Genomic DNA, 20,277 nt, shown 5'->3' with positions numbered 1-20,277 from the left:
TATTGCATGGAGCACTGGGTGTTATAGGCAAACAATGAATCATGGAACATTACATCAAAAACTAATGATGTACTGTATGGTGACTAACATATAATAAATAAAAAGATGAAGTTTAAGATGACTGTTTCTTCTTCACCTGTCCCTGGTTATCTTTTGAATTTGCAACTTCCCATGTACCTTTAAAATCTAACCATGTGTCGGGTGATAGGGATTGCAATGAAAAACGGGGGAAAAAAGGAAAAACCGAGAAGCTGACCACCGTGGCTAACAGAATGCAACGAGCCTCGGATGCTAAGATCTCATGGGCCAGCCCTCCTGCCAAAAGTCCAGGTGGAGGAAAGCATTACATTAGTGGCATAAATGGGTGTTAATCCAGCTCTGAAGAAAATAAAATTTTGTGCTTTCTTATCACATTTAAGGAAAAGAGAACAGTTGTCTCTTCTCAAACACAAGCCACTCCCCTCCTTCAAAAGACCAGTTCGTGCTTTTCTGAGCGTGCTCCCTGGATCACCTATATCGGAATCTGGAGCACCTATATCGGAATCACCGGGATGTTGGTTAAAATGCAGATGCCGGGGCCCCACCCACAGGCCTACAGAATCAAAATCTCTGGAGCCTGGGGAACCTTTCGTTGTTAACATTCCAGGTGATTCTCAGGCCCCTTACAGCGTGGGAATTGCTGCTTCCTTGCCGAGCACCAATTAAGCCTCCAGGCTCCTCGTGAAAGCTCGCTCCTGGTGGGAATTGAGTGGTTACCGGATTATTTTGGGTCCTGTGCTGTTCCACGCAAGGGTTCATTTTAAGCACGTAAAATGTTGAGCATCAAAATGGGGGATCCTGTGAGCATTCACTATTCAGTTGCCGGCGTTGCTTTCTGCAGTGTTTTACACATACACCTATTAAAAACAAAACCAGGACAGAAGAGATTCTTCCTCCTGGTGTTGACCTGGTTAGATGCTTTATTAAAAATCTCAGCACATTGTTTTGGACACACTAGCAATTTACTGTTAGGACACAGATCTGCTGATAAGGAAGCATGAACACCTTGATCCCTCTCCTGGACAGAAACCGTGCCTATGCCCATGAGCACAGAAATGCAGACGAACCACATCTGTCTTGTCCAACACCCCTCCTCTCCTTTCTGATACGTGATTCTCAGGGTCGCTGTGTTAGTCTAGGTAACTGTCCAGCTTGGGTTTTTGATGGCCTATGTTCCACTGTCTGGGATTTGACCCCCACCATGGCAAGCATGGGGAGCCGCTGAATCCCAGAGTGAATCAGCAAAAGTAGAGGGTTGTGTTAGGGGTTTGGGGACTCAGGCAGAGAGGACCCCCCCCCCGGCTTTGGAGGAGTGCTAACTCATCTCCTATATAAACCTGGGCCCCAAGTCCCAGCCCTGCTCCAGAATTTCATCTTCCCTCCCCCTGAGGCTGTGAACCTGCCTTCAGGTGCTCCTGGGCCTGGTGGAGGTGATTATTGAAATCTGATGATCCCCATCGACGCAAACCTCATTCAATAAACTAAGAATAGACACCCAGCAGAGAAAACCAATTCCCCGGTCAGAGGTCAGAAGAATGATTCCAGAATATATAAGCGTTTCACAGACGGATCTGGGTTTCCTGCCCTTGCGAGCACGCAGAGGTGGTGTCAGGTGTGGGGCGGAAGGCCTTGACCGAAAACAGGTTTCTGGGCTGTCCTCTTGGTCCTTGAAAGCGAGTTTACCTCCTGCGTTACAATAGGCCATTTGAATAATTGCCATCTTTTCCCATTTGCAGGAGACTCTGGCATCGCAAAACACAAAAATGATTTCATCCCTAGTCATTTCACAGCTGATTGATGAGAATAAATCAAAGGCAAACCGGGCCGCGCTGCCCGCGCCCTGCGCGCCGGCTCTGCACGCGCACCCGGCCAGGCCATCGAGGGTGAACCGCAGCGGGGTCTCCATCAGCCGGGCGTTCGCCCTCCTTCCCGGGGGCAGGCTGGGCACTCAGACGCCGGCGGAGGCCAGGACCTGACACGGAGCTGCGACCCAACGAGGATAAGCCGTGCAGCGGCTCCCAAAGGGGCTTTGCGTCCATCACCATCACGGCCAGGCGCGTGGGCCCCCCAGCCAGCACCCTGGCGTGGGAGGCCGTGGGGGACCCGCGGTGCACCGAGTGCCGGGCCCAGGGCGCTCTGCTGCGGGACCCCTTTGCCCCGGTTGGGGCTGCCGATCCCCGTCGGCACCAGGGACCGTTCCCCTGCGCGGAGTTCTCCAGAAACTGCTCTGTGGTGAGGGTGAAGGCGCGCGACGCGGACCCCCCGCTGTGCGAGGGTCGACAGTACTGGATCACCGATGTGGACAACCGAGAGAACAGTTTTCCTCCAGGCGCCCCGCGGTCGGGAAAGGCGCCGCTGGTGTTCAGCTCCTGCGTCCATGTCAGGGTGTCTCAGCAGTGCCCGAATTCCATTTACTATCTAGACCGGTCCCTCTCCGTCCCCATTGAGCAACCTCCGCTTGCTGGCCCTAAAATGCACAGGTCGGTCCTGTCCCTGAGCCTAAACTGCAGTTCGCACGGGTTGACACCAGATGGAGCAGACGGCACAGCTAAGGAAGGGCCAATATGCCGTGCCTTGAAGCAGGAGCTTGCGAAGGGAAACCGGAACCTCCTAGGCCCCCGCTGGAACCCAGGTTTGCAAGGAAGCTTCTTGAAGGAAAACCCGTCCTTGGAGCAGGTGCATTTGGGGTCCCGCACCTGTCCTTGGAGGGGCTCCCGTCTGTTGGAAAATGAAGCATTCTCGGGTGTGGGAGTTCACCAGGTGACTGTAAGAAAAGGGCAAGAGGACGACACGACTGGGCACATGGCTCGCTGTACCAACCAACTGTCCATTCACATCCCTGGCTGGAGTTACACAGCAGGTGAGTGACACTCCCGGCCTCAGCAGGGGGCAAGTCGCCCCCCGGGGTGGGTAGTGAGTTGCTTCTACATGACTTATTTCAAGAAGTGGTTCTCAGAAGCACCGCTTTACGTTCTCTGCACTAAGTTGGCAATTGGTAGCTCAATGTGGATGTCTGCCGTAGATTTTCACAGATACTGTTATGGATTCTAAGGGACCTTCCCTCAAAGTTCTGTTTACAGCAATAGCTCCAGACCCTGTAATGTCACGAGCAGGAAACCGTAGCCCCCAGATGAAGTTCTTTTAGGCCCATATCGCTCATCGCTCCAAGGCAGGGAAGAGAGAACAAAGTGCTGTCCACGCCCAGAGGTTTTGTCTCTCTTGTCTGAACATCTGGGTAGGGAAGGGCTCACAGTCCTGCTCTTCTTTACCTTTCAATCCGACAGTTGGTCTTTATGGATTGCTCTTAGGAATATCGCCTGGAATGAGGTGTGTGTGTGGGGGGGGGAGATTAGTAATTATGGGACATTTTCAAAAAGAGGCAAATTGGGGACTCTCCCTACTAATGAGCAAAAGCAGCAGTTTTCTGGAGCAACTTAGATAGAATTTGTTGCTATTTCTGCCATTGCCAGGGCAAGGCAGAATTCCCAACGTCAGCAGCCCTGGGCGCCCTTTACCTTTCTTAGGAGACTAAGGGAGAGGAAAACAGGCCTTAACCCAACACCAGATTTCCTTCTCTGATAAACTTCCAATTTTCAGTTTTGCTTTCTAGGAGAGACTCTGATTTATGAATTAGTGACTTTCCATTTGGGGAAAATATTTAAAGATAATAGCAGTAAAATTAGAAATGCAGCATACGTATGTTAATTTTATAGTATAATTTTTGTCCATTAAGGCTTTATTAATTAATAAAAATGACTGTAAAACATTTTAAGCTATAATGTGTGTAGAAATGGTAAGTGATGTAATTAATTTTAACAAGTGTATATATATTGAATGCGCAGAGATTTTTAAGGCGATTTGACATGGCTTCCAGGTTGATTAGACCATCAAAATGCCTCTGAGTCTTACAAGACTTACTGCAAAAAGGAAGACGTAAGCCCTTATCAAAGGGCTTGCAAAGATGGGCCTCAGTTTAGTGTTTTTAAGAAATCGCTCAAGTCAACCACTTCCTCTTCCTCAGTGATCAAGATTCCAGAAACGTACAACCTACATTGTTATATGTCTGCCACCCCCACCCCCGCCCCCACCCCCACTGAAGTGCATCCTTGTCTTTATGTCGTGTCTCGTGGTGCGAAATAATCATTTGGATTTATGGTACTTTCAGCAAAGGATCTTTAAAAATCACTAGAGCCAGGTCGCAAACATTGATTTCAGGGGAGAGAAGCATGAGCAGAGAAAATCCCCCACCCCACCCCAACTTATTTTGGCTTTGGTGCAGAGAAGATATTTGATTTTGATTTTGACTGCTCATGTAACTGATGTTCTTAGGCAAAGAGTATCGGATTAATTCTACTTCCCATGGGCCAACTTCCCTCAGAATAACTCTAGATCCCCAGGATTCCATCTGGAGAATTTGAGTGGCTCTGAATCGTGTGGCTTCATTCTACCATTTGAGGAAAGATAGTCACAGAGGTCAGGTCGCCTTCTTTTGCGAGTTGCTCATCTATTATTTTCTTGCACAGTGAATATGGACAAGCCACCCTCACTCTCTGAGCCTATTTTCTCATCTGGGTAGCTAGAGAAGGGGTGCGTTTGGTGTTCTCAAAGGTCCTCTCTAGCTTGAAAAAAGCTCTGCTCTGTTTGCCTGAGGTGAATCTGTGAGGGAGAGTGTCCGTGTGACTCTGGGTCCCTCAGTCACTCACCATTTGGGCACACGCCTCAGAGGCATATGTAGGCACGCTCACTCACACAACCCTCCCTGGACTTCCGTGCTTTCTCACTCAGAAACTCATTTGCAACGGGATGTATTTCTTCCCAGGTGACAAGAACGCACTTCTTGTCCACACCACTGAATTCTTGCCTGAGATTTATAAGCACGACTCGTGGGCTCTAACTTCCTCGGTCTGTCCTGGGCTAACCTACATAGCGCTCCAAGCGTGAGCTTGCTGACCTTCAGTCTTGACAGACTGTTCTAGCTTTATTGCAAATGCTTCTGATAGGGGCAATGCTCATTAAAACTCCAAGGAGCCGTTTGTGTTTCCTGTCTGGTACTGGGATCTCATTGGAGGCATTCTTGACAGCCTCCTGTGGTTACACGTGCTATTAGCAGTCTTCATATTTCATACATACTGAATCCGATTTCTTTTTATCTGAAGGATCCCCGAATCCTGCATGAGCAGCATCCTCTCCAGCCACCTTGCCGACATTCAGCAAGGGAGGTGCAGTCTGGAAAATTCTACAAACAGAGGAAAGGCAGTTTCAGTTCTAGTCATTAGGTCACCAGACAGGAAGTCCTGTACATTGTGTTCTAGAATAAGCCTCCAGGACACGCACGGAGAAAGGTTACTAAGATTAGGGAAAATGGGAGACTTGAAAAATTTGGCATGGTATAGATAAACCATGTCTATTGGGACATCGCATTCTGACAGACACGTGGGGACCTGTTCTCTTTCTAGAGGCTGAGGGCTTAGGAATTGCTTCCTGCTTTGCCCTTCTCCTCAGCCCCTGTGTGTTCATTCTTTGTATCTCCACTCTTGGTGGTCTCCTGCCAGCACCCGCAAGATGGGCACTGTTAAGCTCCCTGCCATGCTCTAAGGAGGGTTACCTCATCTTCAGCACTCATCCTACCAATGACCACAGCATAGACCACGCAGATCCTAGATGCCAGGCCCTGGCTGGCATTGGCTGTGTCCATTACTTGGAATCCTTCAGACCATTCTGTAAAGACAGGGTCATTATCCCTATTTTGCAGCTAAGACAAATGAAGCTTGAAGATGAAATGATTTGCCCGGGTCCACATGGCCAGGAAGTGCCAGAGCCGAGAACCATCCTGTGCACTTGGTGCCGGCTGTACCCTCTCAGTGACAGCCCTAAGCAGGGCAGTTTGATTGGTGGGGGACTCACTTAGTGGTGGGCCCCGTCTCCACTATCCCCATGATGGGAATGTTTGAAGACCACTCATGGACATATGGAGTAATATTAGTATCTGGTGGCTAGAATTTATTGGGAGAGGGAGTTACACGGTTAATTTCTAATTAAATGTAATAAGCCATGTCATTTGGTACAGTTAGAATTTATTGGCGCAGAAATCCTTCCCAGACTGAAATCCTTCCCGGACTATTCTTTGTAGTGTTCTTTGATATACACAGTGTTGATCTGAATAGTTCTGTCTTTGCTGGGTATTACATGCCTAAAACAGTACCTATTGCCAGTTTCATTTTGCATCTGTGGCCTAGAGCTGAACCTTTCCCCTGTTCCCAAGACATCCACGGAAGTTGGTTAGATGCTTTTGGAGAAAAGACTTAACAATGCATTTTTTTTTTATTTGCCCCAAGCATTGATGTTCTGTGGTGGACTCTCCGTATGACTCGGTCAGCGCTCAGGCTGCTGGTGGCCTTGGTCAGAGAAGTCCTCGGTGGAGCTTAGCATCACTGTAGATCAAACATGTGACTGGCTGGAGAGGATTCACTGGAGAGGAATGACCGGATCCTTGCTGGATCACGAAGTGTCTACTGTGTCTACTCGTGTTCTGACACTATAATCTAACACGTTTAGTGAGGCAGGTTTATTTCGTGAAGAAAGTACTTCCATCCGTTAAGGGAAAGTGACAGACTATATGCATATGTGTCAAGCCTACCAGAGAAATCTGCATTAGGCTCCGCTCCTTCAGTCCCATGAGAACTTCTTACTAAAGGAGCCCTTATTTTACAAATATGATTTTTCTTTAATGATCTAAAAATGGGGTCTACAAACTTTTTGGTAAAGGATTAGAAGGTTCCCATAGCAACCACTCAACTCAAGCAGCCATAGACAATGTGTAAATAAATGAGCACGGACATGTTCTAATAAAACTTTATTTACAAAAACAGGCAGTGGACTGATTTGGCCTACTGGCTGAAATTTGTTGACTCTGAATCTTCCAAAACAAACTTTACCTTGTTTGCCAGTCTTGCACATTGGATTCTCTGGAAAGCCAAATCTGAAGTGGGGGTTAATGGGCATTTATTAGGGAGTGGTGTTGGCATCTGCGGATGGGAAGGGAAAAAAGGCAGCAATGGGCAGAGGGAGAAGTCACTCTGTGATGGAGGCAGGGGTTAGCAAGAACTTTTTGAGGGAAAGGCTTTTAAATCGATTCTTGAAGCATAAGTAGAGGGGCCATCGTGTGCCAAAGCTTTGAATTGTGGCACCTTGGAGTTGCTGAGAAGGTCAGTGCACCTGCTGGTGAGAGACAGAAGCAGGTGAGGCCGCTGCTGTGGGGCATGTGAGGGCCTTACTGGAGCTGGGGAGATAGGAGAAGTCTGATGGTGGAATTCATAAGCCTTGAGTACCGGTGAGCTCGGGAGGAGGGAGCCGGAGACGTGGCAAGGTGGACTCCAGATTTCTGACTTAAGGATCTAGAGAAGGCGCTGTTGTTTTTGTGTACAGACTATATCTTAAAGCAGTTTTAGGTTCACAGCAAATTTGAGAGAAAGGCACAGAGATTTCCTGCATATCCCACATCTCACACATGCACAACCTCCCCTGCTATTAACATCCCCACCTGAGTGGTGCACTTGTCACAGTCAATGAACCTACATTGATATGTTATAATCGCACAAAGTATGTAGTTTGTTAGGATTTACTGTTGGTGCTGTACATTCTGTGGGTTGGGACAAATGTATAATGACATGTGTCCACCATTATAGTATCATAGAGAATAGTTTCACTGCTCTAAAAAGCCTATTCATCTCTCCCTCCCACTAACCCCTGGAAACCACTGATCATTTTACTGTCTCCATAGTTTTGCCACTTCTGGAATGTCCTATAGTTGGAATCATACAGTATGTGGTCTTTTCAGATAGGCTCCTTTCACTTAGCAATATGCATTTCAGATTCCTCTATGTCTTTTCATGACTTGATAGCTCATTTGTTTTTAGCACTGAATAATACTCCGTTGTCTGGATGGACCACAGTTTCTCCGTTCACCTACTGAAGAACATTCCGGTTGCTTCTAAGTTTTGGCAGTTATGAATAAAGCTGCTATAAACATCTGTGCCCAGGTTTTTGTATGGACGTAAGTTTTCAGCTCCTTTGGGGGAAATAACAAGGAGTGTGATTGCTAGATCACGTGGTCAGAGTATGTTTAGTTTTTGTTGGTTTGTTTGTTTACTTTTACAGAAAGCTTTCCCAGAGTATGTTTAGTTCTGTAGGAAGCTGCCAAACTGTCTTCCAGAGTGGCTGTACCGTTTTGCTTTCCCACCAGCAATGAAGGAGAGCTTCTCTTGCTCCAGTGCTCACCAGCATGTGGTGTGGTCAGCCTTCTGGAGTTGGGCCGTTCTAATGGGTGTGTAGTGGTAACTCACTGTTGTTTTAATTTGCAATTCCCTGGTGACCTAGGACGTGGAGCATTCTTCCGTATACTTTTTTGCCATCCGTGTATCTCCTTTGGTGAGGTGTCTGTTAAGGTCTTGGCCCATTTCTTAATGGAGTTGTTTGTTTTCTTCTTATCAAGTTTTAAGAGTTGTTTGTGTGTTTTGGATAACAGGGGAGGAGGTTTTTATCCAGATGGGGAGGATGTGAGGAGGAGAGGAGATCCCGAGCTCCGCTAGGTCAGGAGATGTTTGAAGTGTCAGCAGGACGTTCCAACGTGGTCGGCAAGCTGGGGGTTGGGCCCGTGAATCTAGAGCTCAGGAGAATGTTCTGGGCTACGGGTGTGGTTGGGAGGCTTCTTCCTAGAGTCGGTGTTTCATGCGGCAGAAAGTTTGAGGACGCCCGGGGAAGAGAGGGACAGGGACTGAAAAGGGTCAGGATGCAAATATTTGAGGTCTGGCAGGAGCAGTAGCATTTCCACTCAGCAGTAGCACTCAGACCACCCCTGCTTTTCCATGCTGGAGTCTTAGTGTCGCCTGAGCTGTGCCACGTACTTCATGGCTTTTATCCCTCTACCGCTCCCTCAAAGGTCATGAGGTAGGAACACTGTTTATCTCCAGGTTCCAGGTAAACAGGTACAATAAGTAAACAGACTTGCCCTGAGCCACCGCTAGTTGTGGGGGGAAGGGCAGGCTTCATGCTCACCCATCTGGCCGTGTTCCCCAGGCCTCCTGATGGCACATCCCAGGCCACCGTTGTCACCTTTGCACTCGGACTCACTTGCTCCTGTTCTTGGTATTGGCCATCTCCCCTCCTGGACCCCAGGCTCAGAAGTCTGGGTCCTCTTTGAACTCCTTCCCTGTCCCTCACTTCCCTATTCAGTCACTGTCAAAGCCCAGAGTCTCCCACGACCGTCCCCCATCCTCCACGTCCACACCCACTACCCCCACCCAAGCCTTTAATGCCTTCATGAACTTCTATGCCCAGATAGATTTATGTTCCTGACTATAAAACTAATACATTCTAGGCAACTGAGAATAATAAAACACAGAATAAAAAGCTTAATAATCATTGTTGATATTTTGCTGTATTCCATTGTTTTTTATACATATATGTTTTTTCTTTTAAATAGTTGAGATCCTGCTACGTATGTCATTTCCCTCTGGGTCTCTGCCACTTAGCACTATGTCATAAATATTTCCTGATATTAACAGTACTTTACAAAGAACATTTTATTGACTGAAATGGTGTGTTTTCTGGACATATTATAGTTTATTTAACTATTTCTTCATTCTTGGCGCTTAAAATTGTTACTCATTTTTCACTTTTTGGAATAATATTAATGCAGACACTTAGTGTGTAAGGCTTTGCTAGATTATTTCCTTTTGGAAAACATCCTTTAACTGGCATGTCTAGAGCAAAGAGTATCAGCCTTTTTAAGGTTCGTGGGGCACGGTGCCAAGTTCAACTCCAGGAGAAGTCTAGGTGGAGGCTTCTTTTCTCAGGGCTGTGAAGGCGCTTTCTGTATGTGCTTGGCCAAGATTAGATACCAATCTGCTAAGTTTTGCAAATTCCAAAATGAAAAATCTAGCCTTATGGTTTGAGCTGGCATTTCTGTGATTGCTGGTGAGTGTTCATGGTTCCTGCTTCTCACCTTGACCTTGGCTGTGGCTGTCCTGGTGACCCCACCCCTCATGTCCTCCTCCTTTCGGCCTCATCAGCTAGACACCTGGGGCCAGATCGTTCTCTGTTGTGGGGCTGTCTGCACACGTTTAGCAACGTTTAGCAGTACCGCCGGCCTCTGCCCCCTTGGTGCCAATAGCCTTCCCTCCCAGTGGTGACCAAGTCAGTATCTCCAGACATTGCTTGGTCAGGAGCATATCAGAATCCCTGGTGGTTGAGAACCATGGGCCACACTAAGCCCAGACGTCCTTACAGCCGTGGGGATTGTGGGCCAGCCGTTCAGCTGTCCTCATTGCTCACCAGACTGAGATGCGGCCTCAGCGCACAGAGCAGCTGCAGCTCTCACGTCTTCACTCCCAGGACTTTGTGGCCTCTTCATATGATGCATTTGCTATATTGTGAGGGCCATTTTCTTCCTCTAGATTGCATGGCCCTTGAGGTCAGGATCCAGGTCTGAGCGTTGGCATTGGCCTCTCCACCGCCGGCAGAGAGCCACAGAGCCCAGAGCCCTGACACAGGACCGGTGCGCTGGGTGGAGGGCAGGCCATTGTGATGACCCAACAAAGCCTTGCTGATGTCAGGGTCACTTAAAAGCCAGCTGCCTTGTCTTTCCTCAAACCACTTCTCCCCGTGGCAATTTCTAAAACCTCTCTGGCCAGGAAAGGGTGGGGAGCCATGTAAGATTCACTGTCCAGAGGTAGGTTGTAAAAAAGTGAAGTGAAAACTAAAGTATTCCCACTTGGTTTTAAAATTTAGCGGGAAAAAGTTTCCAACTATTGTTTCCCTCCAAGAACTCAGTGAGAGTAAGTATTGCCATGGAACAACTTCTTTATTACCCTTTAGATGGTCAAATTTAATGTTAAAAGAGAAAACATATGGACAGTGTTGCAAAAACATTTTGAAGGTTTGTGGGTTTTTTTAATGTGTGTTTTTTCATTTAGCTCTTGGTCAATCTTGATGGAATTGTGTTGTTTTCCCCATAATCTTGACTATGATATTCAGATCATCTCGCAGAGTCTCTACGATCTCTAAAAGTTGTTCATGTCAGCTACCCCAACTGTCTTTATGGAAAGAGGGGCTTCCCCCCCCCTTTTTTTTTCCTGAGTCATTCCCTTAGTTGTATGAGTGGCTTGTGTCCTCATGTCGTTTAGGAAATGGTTGTTCTAATGGGCCATTTGCTTGGGTTTGCCAAGGATAAGATTAAGAGACCTGGTTTCAAGGGCTGAGGTGGGCTGATGGGATACACGGTCTGATCTTTTAAATTAGGCAACTGCAGAACTGCCATCTGTATCTGCCTGAGAAACGGTGATCATTGGGGGACCTAGTGGAAGAAAGACGGTGGGTGGGGTGATGAGACCCATCTGAGTTTCAGTTCAGGCTCCGCTCGCTGCGGACCTTGCGTCACGAGGAGCACTGAGCATGGTGGGTGTGCAGCAGGAACTAGTTATCTTTAGACCTCTGTGCCACCTGAGCTGTCTGTGGGAAATTCACGTAGACGTGATCTTGGAAAAAAGAATGGCCATAACAGTGAATTCTGTAAGGAAATGTGGTCCAGATATCCAGATATGGATGACCCTGAAAAAAGGGGAAGAAAAATGTGAGAAATAGATGGTGTGTTTCACTCCCTTGGCTTCATGAGTTTTGCTCTTTTCCCCATTATCTTAAAATAGAAGATCAGGTCTTTCCAAAAAATATAAATTTATTTTCCGGGCTACCGACTAACTTTGGGAGGAGAGATGAATGAAGATGGTAGGACTAGCCTGGAAAGTCATCTTAAGCCATGTTGCCACAGTAGCTTGTTGCTAAATGCAGAAATTGTTCCCACATTGTAACATGGGGTCCTTTATATCCTGGATTAGGTGAGAGCCCCGTGAGGCATCACTGTGAATGAAGCACCACGGGGCACACAGGGGACATTCTGGTGATCTTATGTGGCTTAGAGGCTACCATCGGAGTGGGGAAAATGTGTTCTCAACCAGGGGAGGACATCAGACACACCAGGGATACTTCTTCAAAATGCCTGCACTGGACTGTGTGCTGGAATCCTGTGTCTCCTCTGTTGAGAGCCCTTTTCTGAAGGCTGGGGAAAATAATTTTCCCTCCACCCTCCTAAGTGCTCTCTGGGGTCCCTATAGAAAAAAAAAAAAGGCAGATTAACAAGAGAAAAGCAAATCAGTTCATTGACATGAGTACGTGGGAAAATGCATGCATGGGAAATCTGATTTGGAACAGTGGCTTAGAGTCCCAACTTATATAGAGATCTTCAACAGGAACAATGGTTCTGTGCAGAAATGACAGGAAAAAGAAAGCAAGCAGTTTCAGGCTTCCAGGGTCAGCAAAGCAGGGAGGAAACCAATTGCAGATAAAGGCTGATGTTTGTTATGTCCATCACACTGGCGCTGTCTCCTGGTTGATGGGTCTACACTTGTCTCTGGTGATTAACTTCTGTCCTTGGAAAGAGGTGGAGAGTGGAGGAGGGACACATTCGTAAATTTATGTCATGCTTTTAGGGCTTTTCTTCTCTCTGCCTTTTCTCAGTTGCTTTCAGCTCAAAATACTCCTCATGCTAAGTGACCTATTTTGGGGTGCCGTATGCTTCTACCCTTCAGGGACAGTTCTGTCTGGAGGACAGCATGTCCCTTCCACTGTGCATCTCGATTCTCTGCTCTCTAGGGCTAATGATCAAACTCTTCAAGGTTGAGGTTCCCCGAGAGGTCCTGAAGGGCACGTGCATGGGATAGGTGTTCTCTTTGCAGGAACGGAACCTTTGTCATGCCACGTACGGCGAGAACCTGCTCCCCCAAATGCCTGCCCTCGTCCACTCCCATTCTTGCAGTACAACTCAGAGTCTGGGCGAGGACTATGTAAATTGGCCTGTTAGGTGGTGGTTTTCTATAGATCAGAAGTCGGAGACGAAAGCTACCAAAATCCAGGTTTCCTAATTAGTTGAGACATTGGGGTACAAGGACTGCATCATTTTGATCTTCGTAGAAGACCGCTGTCTTCACAGTGCTTCGGTGTGTTGGGTCATGAGCCTACATGAAGGGTGAGGATCATTCATATTAGATGATGCCATTTATGTGGGCCCCACAAGGAATAACACCTCCACATTCCCTTTCCCAGAGCCGTGTGTCTTCTGAGCGACTCTTACCTCTCAGGGCATTTGGTCCACTCAGCCCCTGATGTTTCCCCTTCGACATTACCAGAAAATCCAGACAACTTTGACACCCATCTTTGGTAAATACGCAGAATCTTACGGCAATTTTTGGTGTTCTGGCTTTGTCTTATCTTGCCCATGTACAAATATTTACATTGGCTGAAACGAAGGGAAAAATTGTGTAGTTTTACTTAAAATCTTCTCCCTCTTTGGGCAGGAGACTAAATTGAAGGCCCGGGCGTGCATGGCAAGGTTGGTGTCTATTCAGCAGATGAGAAGTTTTGGTGTTTTAAGAAGAGAGAGGCTTATCCATTTTTGCATAAATGTGGGTTGTATTGCAGTGGTTTTGATCGGGTGGCCCGTGTAGATGGTGACACTGATGTTGAGTTCCAGTGGCATCCTGTCCTGCACCCCCATAAATACACGTGTAAGATTGAATAATCTGCTTCAGTTCAGACGTGATAGCAAAGGAGCCGTGAAGAGTGGTGCATCGGACCCCAGCCAGCAGAATTTGGGAGGGGTGGTCCTTAAAACGCATCGAATGTCCCAGGGTCATACATTTGGAAGATGTCGCTTACCTAGACATGAGGGAGAATTTGTGCTGATGTAATTGGTGTAGGAAGGCCTGACCTCATTGTCTCAGCCCCAAGCTGTCCTTGGCTGTCGGCACCCCTGGGAGCTCTGTGGTTTCTCTCCAGATCTCACAGCATCCATGTAAACGCGTAGAAAAGGCTGTAAATGTAATGTTTCTCCTTCAGTTCTATTGTTGTAATATTTTCTTTCCCTCTTGTTTAAAGACAAAACAAAACATGTGCATTGTAAAAGTTAAAACGTAGACAAGCAAAAAGAGGAGGACAAAAAGCAACCATAACCCTACTACCCACGGGAACGTCACTGCAGATGAATCCGTAGATTTTTCCGAATAGGTAACTTGGATGCAGCAAACATCTTTTTCCTTTATTCTGTCTCTCCAGTCTTTTCTTAACAGAAAGGGGGTCATGTAAGACATCATTCTAGAAGGCTGCTCGTTCTCGGCAGTGGACTGTGAAGTTCATTTCCGGGTCCTACAATACTCCCATTAACCCTGTAATGGCGACGCGGGCTTTCATTGCATGGATTTACCTGGGTTTGTTGTTGTTGTTTGTTTTCAAAACCTTTTCGTTGAGTAGATTGTTTCCATTTTTACGTCTTTGTAACAACGTGTGGATACGTGTCCTTGTACAGAAATCTTTGCGGGCATTTCATATGATTTCCTTAACCTAGATTCCTAAGAATTTCTGGGTCAAAGGATAGGCAGAATTTTAAGGCTTTTAAATCTAGATTTCCAAAAGATCTTCTGCAACAGGCGTATGAAGTTACACTGTCGAAACATAAACACCAGTTTCCCTGAACAAGCACAAACATTCAGGGTTGGCATTACAAAAATTTCCATGCCATTTTGATAAGTGAAAAATGATGTTTATGATATGTCAGTGCATATTTTTTGATGTCGAACTTTCCCCATGTGATATATTTCTGCTTTTGTAAGTTGCCCGTGTATTTTCTTTGCCCACTTCAGTCTTTTTCCTTTTGAATTTTTATTTATGTTAAAACATCCTTTTGTATTTTTAATGTTGTTTATCATAACTTTTTAAACTTTGACTTTTGAAAGGTTTTAAATGAACAGAAGAGTTTCAAAGGTGGTACAGAGCATTCCTGTAGAGCCCATATGTCTAGCTTCTCCTTCTGTTACCATCCTACATGATCACAGCACTTTTCTCCAAGACGAAGGTTCTCAACCTCGGCACTGTTGGCATTCTGGCACTGGGAGATTCTTGGTTGTGGGGCTGTCCTGTGTGTTGTGGGATGCTTAGCTCCATCCCCGGCCTCTATCCTAGATGCTAGAAGCAAGTCCCCCTCTCTCCCTAGCTGTACAAGCAAAAATGTCTCCATCCGTTACTACATGTTCCCCCAGGAGCAAAATCACCCACAGTGAGAATTCCGGTCCTAAACTAGGCAACCAGTATTACTGCAGTGTGATTAACCAAACTCCAGACTGCATTGTGATTTCACCAGTTTTTCCACTAATGTCCTTTATCTGTTCCAGGATCTCATCCAGGGCACCATGTTACATCTAGTCACCATGTCTGTTTGATTTTTGGCAGTTTCCTCAGCCAGTTCTCCAGCTCCTTTCTGTAAATCTGTAATTCCTCCGGATGAGTGTCCTCAGATGGTAGAAGTTTGGCATCTTTTCCCTAAATGGTTTGCCAATTGTCTGTGGACTATTGATGAGCTAATCCGTTATTTCTCTACTGGCTGGAAATGCCAATCCTGTATTGGATTTATGTTTATATGAGGATTTCCCTGACTCATGCAGTTTCCTTCTAGAAATTTCCATGCCTTTTAAATATTATGTGACTCTCAAAAGCTTCTCTGTTACCACATAGGGATTTGAGAGGTGGCGAATCTTTTTAAATACTCCTGAGTGTCAAGTCCTTTTGGCATCTGATGTGTCTCATTGCGGGAGTTGGGTGCGGAGAGGCTCTGGATGCCATCATCCTTTTTCAAATTTTAATTTTATATTTTAAAAAAGCCCTCTCAGTTCAATCCCATACTCTGTTGTTTGCTTTTAATCAGCTCTATGGTGGTTTAACTTACTTACCTTAAAGCACACACCTTTAACATATGCGCCCATGTGTCCAGCACCATAGTGGGATACAGAATATTTCAGAAAAATAGCTGCCTCCTTCCCAGTTCAGTCTTCCTCCTGCCCCCGTACCAAAAGACTGTCGATCTTCTTTTTGTCTCTCTCCTAGAATCTGTATAAATGGAAGCAGTTTGGGCTTTCTCTGTGGAAGGTTTCTTCCACTCGGACTAGCGCCTTTGAAATTCTTCTGTGTCACGACGTCGTTCTTGAATTTCTCTCCGTGATGTTTTGTAGCTTTCATGATACAGCTCTTTCGTGTATTTTGTTAAATGCATCCCTACTTATTTCACATTCTGAATGCTCCCTAAAATGAATGATAGTGATTTTTAAACATTTCATTTCCTTTTTTTTTTCTGCTTACACGTAGACATATACAATTGATTTCTGTGTGGTGACCTTGAATCCTGCAGTGTTTCTGGAAGCGTTTAATAATTATAGTAGTGTTTTTTTGTAGATTCCCCAGGATTTTCTGTGTACACAGTAATATGATGTATGATTAAAATTTTACTTATTATTTTCCCATCTTGATGCCTTTACTTTCTTTTTTCTTGCCTTATTGCACTAGATAAGACTTACCAGTAAAATGTGGAGCAGCAGTAATGAGAGTGAACGTCCTGACTTACTCCCTTGTTAGCTACAGGGATTTAAAAATATAGATAGGTAGGTAGGTAGGTAGGTAGATAGGTTCCATCTGCCAGTTTGAAAAAGATTCATTCTATTCTGATTTTTTCTTTTTTTATTCTAATAAAAGATATAACATAAAATCTGCTATTTTAGCCATTTTTGTCTCTACAGTTTTGTGACATTACATATATTCACATTGTTTTGCAGCCATTACTACCATGTATCCACAGAACATTTTTCATCTTGCGAAACTGAAACTCTGATTCCCCATTCCCTCTCTCCCAGTCTCTGGAAACCACCATTCTACTTTCTGTAGGAATTTGACTATTCTAGGCACCTCATATAAATGGAATTAAACTTATATATATTATAATAGTATTTGTCCTCTTGTGACTGGCCTATTTCACATAGCACAGCGTCCAAAGTTCATCTCTATTATAGCCTGTGTCGAGATTTCCTTCTTTGTTAATGCTGAATAATAGTCCACTGTATGGATGGACCACATTTTGTTTATTCATCTGTCAGTGAACACTTGGCTGTCAATGGACCCACCTTTTGGCTATTGTTAATTACGCTGCTGTGGACATAGACGTACAAATATTTCTTTGAGTCTCTTGCTTTTAATTCTTTTGGGTATATACCAAGAAGTAGAATTGCTGAGTCATATATAGTTCCATGTTTAATTTTCTAAGAAACCACCATACCGTTTTCCACCGCAGCTGTACCACTTTACATTTCCACTAGCAAAGCACAAGGCTTCCAATTTCTCCAGATCCTTGTCTGTAGTCGTCATTTTCTGAGTTTTTGGTAATAGCAATCCTAGTGGGTATGCAGCAGTATCTCATTGCATTTGTTTTTTTAAGATTTTATTTATTTGACGGAGAGGAAGAGAGAGCACAAGCAGGGGGAGTGTAATTCAGGCAGGGGGAGAGGGAGAAGCAGACATCCCGCCCAGTGGAGAGCCCACGTGGGGTCAGTCCCAAGACTGTGGGATCATGACCTGAGCCGAAGGCAGACGCTTAACCGACTGAGCCTCCCCGGCGCCCTCATTATGGTTTTGATGTGCATTTCCTTAATGATTCCCTAAGTGATGTTGAGAATCTTTTCATATGCCTATCAGCTATTTGTATGTCTTCTTTGGAGAAATGTCTATTCAAGTCTTTTGCCCAATTTTTATTCTGCTTGTTTCATTGTTTCTATTCCTAATTTAATGAAAGCTTTTATTATTGTTGAATACTTACATGCTTTGTATGTACCAATTGAGATAATAATAGGGTTTCTCTTCTTTATTTTGTAATAGGGGGAATTATATAAATTTTCATGATAAGTTGTATGTTTCTAGGTTAACCTCTAGTCATGATGCATTATACCTTTAAAAATAAATATATTGGTGCATTCTGTTTGCTAATATTTTTAGGAATCTTTTTTTTTTTATTCTTAAGAAACAGTGGTATGTCCTTTTTTGAAATGTTTTGGTATCAGGAAAATACTAGTTTTATACAAAGAACTGGGAAGTGTTCTCTTTATTTCAGGAAGAGACTTTGGAGAGTTGTTATTATTTCTTCCTTGAAGTGTTTGGTAGAAATCACCAGTGAAGTCATCTTGGCCTGAAGCTTTCTTTGTGAGAAAGCTTTAATTATGAATTCAATTTCTTTAATCATTATAACACTAGTCAGTGCTGCTACTCCTTCTGGACTCTGTTTCGTAATTTGTATCCTTTGAGGAATTTGCCATTTCATCAAAGTGGTTGAAATTATTGCCACAAAGTTGTTCATAATATTTTGTTACTATCCTTGGATCTGTAATGATGTTTCCCATTTTTTTTTCTGGTACTCATAATTTGTGTCTTCTCTTTTGCCCTTATCAGTCTAGCTAGAGGTTTATCCATTTTATTGAAATCTTTCCAAGAATCTAGGTTTTGTTCCATTGGTTCTTTTTATTGCGTGTTGATTTTCTGTTACACTGATTTCTGCTTTTAGCTTTATTATTTGTGTGTGTGTATTAACTTTGTCCTAAGTTTGCTCTTTTCCTGTTCACTTTTTTAGCCTGGGGTGGGGGGGGCTTAGATCAAATGTTCATGTCAAATATTTTCACATAATTATTTCAAGATATGAATTTCCTTCTAATTTTGACATCCATTTTTCACTTCAATTCTGTTCAAAATATTTTCTGCATATACTCCACTAATATCACTTTGTTTTATGTATCTTCATAATGAGATTTAATATCTGATAAGGCAAGAATACAATCACTACTCCTTTTTCTTCCCCCAGAATGTTATTAGCTATTCTTACTTAAATAGAAAATGTAGACCACTTAAACTTATTTTGATTACTGGTATATGTGGATTTATTTCCATCATGTTACTTAGGCTTTCTCTTTGTCCTATCTTTTTTTTTTAAATCTCTTTCATAACCTTGTAATGAATTAATTTTTTTCTATTCTATTTTTTTCTCTACCATTTGGAAGTTATACTCTTCATTTCTATTATTTCATCGACCAGCTGGAAATTGTAACGTGTGAATTTAACAAAGCTGAAAACTAATGTTTTTTTTTTAAGATTTTATTTATTTATGTGACAGAGAGACAGCCAGCGAGAGAGGGAACACAGCAGGGGAGTGGGAGAGGAAGAAGCAGGCTCCCAGCGGAGGAGCCCGATGTGGGACTCGATCCCAGAATGCCGGGATCACGCTCTGAGCCGAAGGCAGACGCTTAAAGACTGCACTACCCAGGCGCCCCGGAAAACTAATATTTTTAATCCTCTCTCAAACATTTTAAAATCTTAACTCCCATCACCCCATCCGATTGATCATTATGTTTTAGTTCTATTATATATTATGATTCTATCATATTTTGTTTTGTGACTCCTACAAATCTAATGTTACTTTACACAATCAGTATTTAATTTACCTCATGGTTACCACTGCCCGGGCTCCCCTTTTCTTTATACATGTCAGATCTTTGCTGCTGATATCAATTTTCATCCTCCTAAAATACATATTTGAGATGTCCCTTTCGGAGGTACGTCAAACTGGAGAGAAACTGGTGATAAACTCTCCAAATTTGTTTGGGATTGGGGAAGGTGGGAATTCTAAAAACATCTTTATTTCATCATATTCTTGAATGAAAACTTTGCAAGGTATAGGCTTCTATGTTGACAATTATTTTCTCTCAGCCCTTTGCAAAGGTTATCCCAGCACTGAGGGCTTCCAGTTGGNGGGAGAGGAAGAAGCAGGCTCCCAGCGGAGGAGCCCGATGTGGGACTCGATCCCAGAATGCCGGGATCACGCTCTGAGCCGAAGGCAGACGCTTAAAGACTGCACTACCCAGGCGCCCCGGAAAACTAATATTTTTAATCCTCTCTCAAACATTTTAAAATCTTAACTCCCATCACCCCATCCGATTGATCATTATGTTTTAGTTCTATTATATATTATGATTCTATCATATTTTGTTTTGTGACTCCTACAAATCTAATGTTACTTTACACAATCAGTATTTAATTTACCTCATGGTTACCACTGCCCGGGCTCCCCTTTTCTTTATACATGTCAGATCTTTGCTGCTGATATCAATTTTCATCCTCCTAAAATACATATTTGAGATGTCCCTTTCGGAGGTACGTCAAACTGGAGAGAAACTGGTGATAAACTCTCCAAATTTGTTTGGGATTGGGGAAGGTGGGAATTCTAAAAACATCTTTATTTCATCATATTCTTGAATGAAAACTTTGCAAGGT

The 20,277-nt window shown here is 44.3% G+C and overlaps 1 protein-coding gene across 1 annotated transcript in view; it reads left to right on the top strand.

Annotated features, from left to right (window-relative positions):
* The first annotated feature begins 1,574 nt into the window (after window positions 1-1,574).
* The window catches only part of C6H10orf90 (chromosome 6 C10orf90 homolog), a 65,313-nt gene continuing 46,610 nt past the window's right edge, over window positions 1,575-20,277 (top strand). Inside the window, 3 exon segments of the mRNA XM_034663639.1 lie at window positions 1,575-1,682; window positions 1,776-2,005; window positions 2,007-2,899. Of these exon segments, the coding sequence (XP_034519530.1) occupies window positions 1,575-1,682; window positions 1,776-2,005; window positions 2,007-2,899 (1,231 nt within the window).

The sequence above is a fragment of the Ailuropoda melanoleuca genome, chromosome 6 (assembly GCF_002007445.2).
Source record: "Ailuropoda melanoleuca isolate Jingjing chromosome 6, ASM200744v2, whole genome shotgun sequence".
NCBI classification, from domain to species: domain Eukaryota; kingdom Metazoa; phylum Chordata; class Mammalia; order Carnivora; family Ursidae; genus Ailuropoda; species Ailuropoda melanoleuca.
The sequence above is the reverse complement of the archived record's forward strand: the minus strand, read 5'-3'. Positions and strand labels throughout refer to the sequence as shown.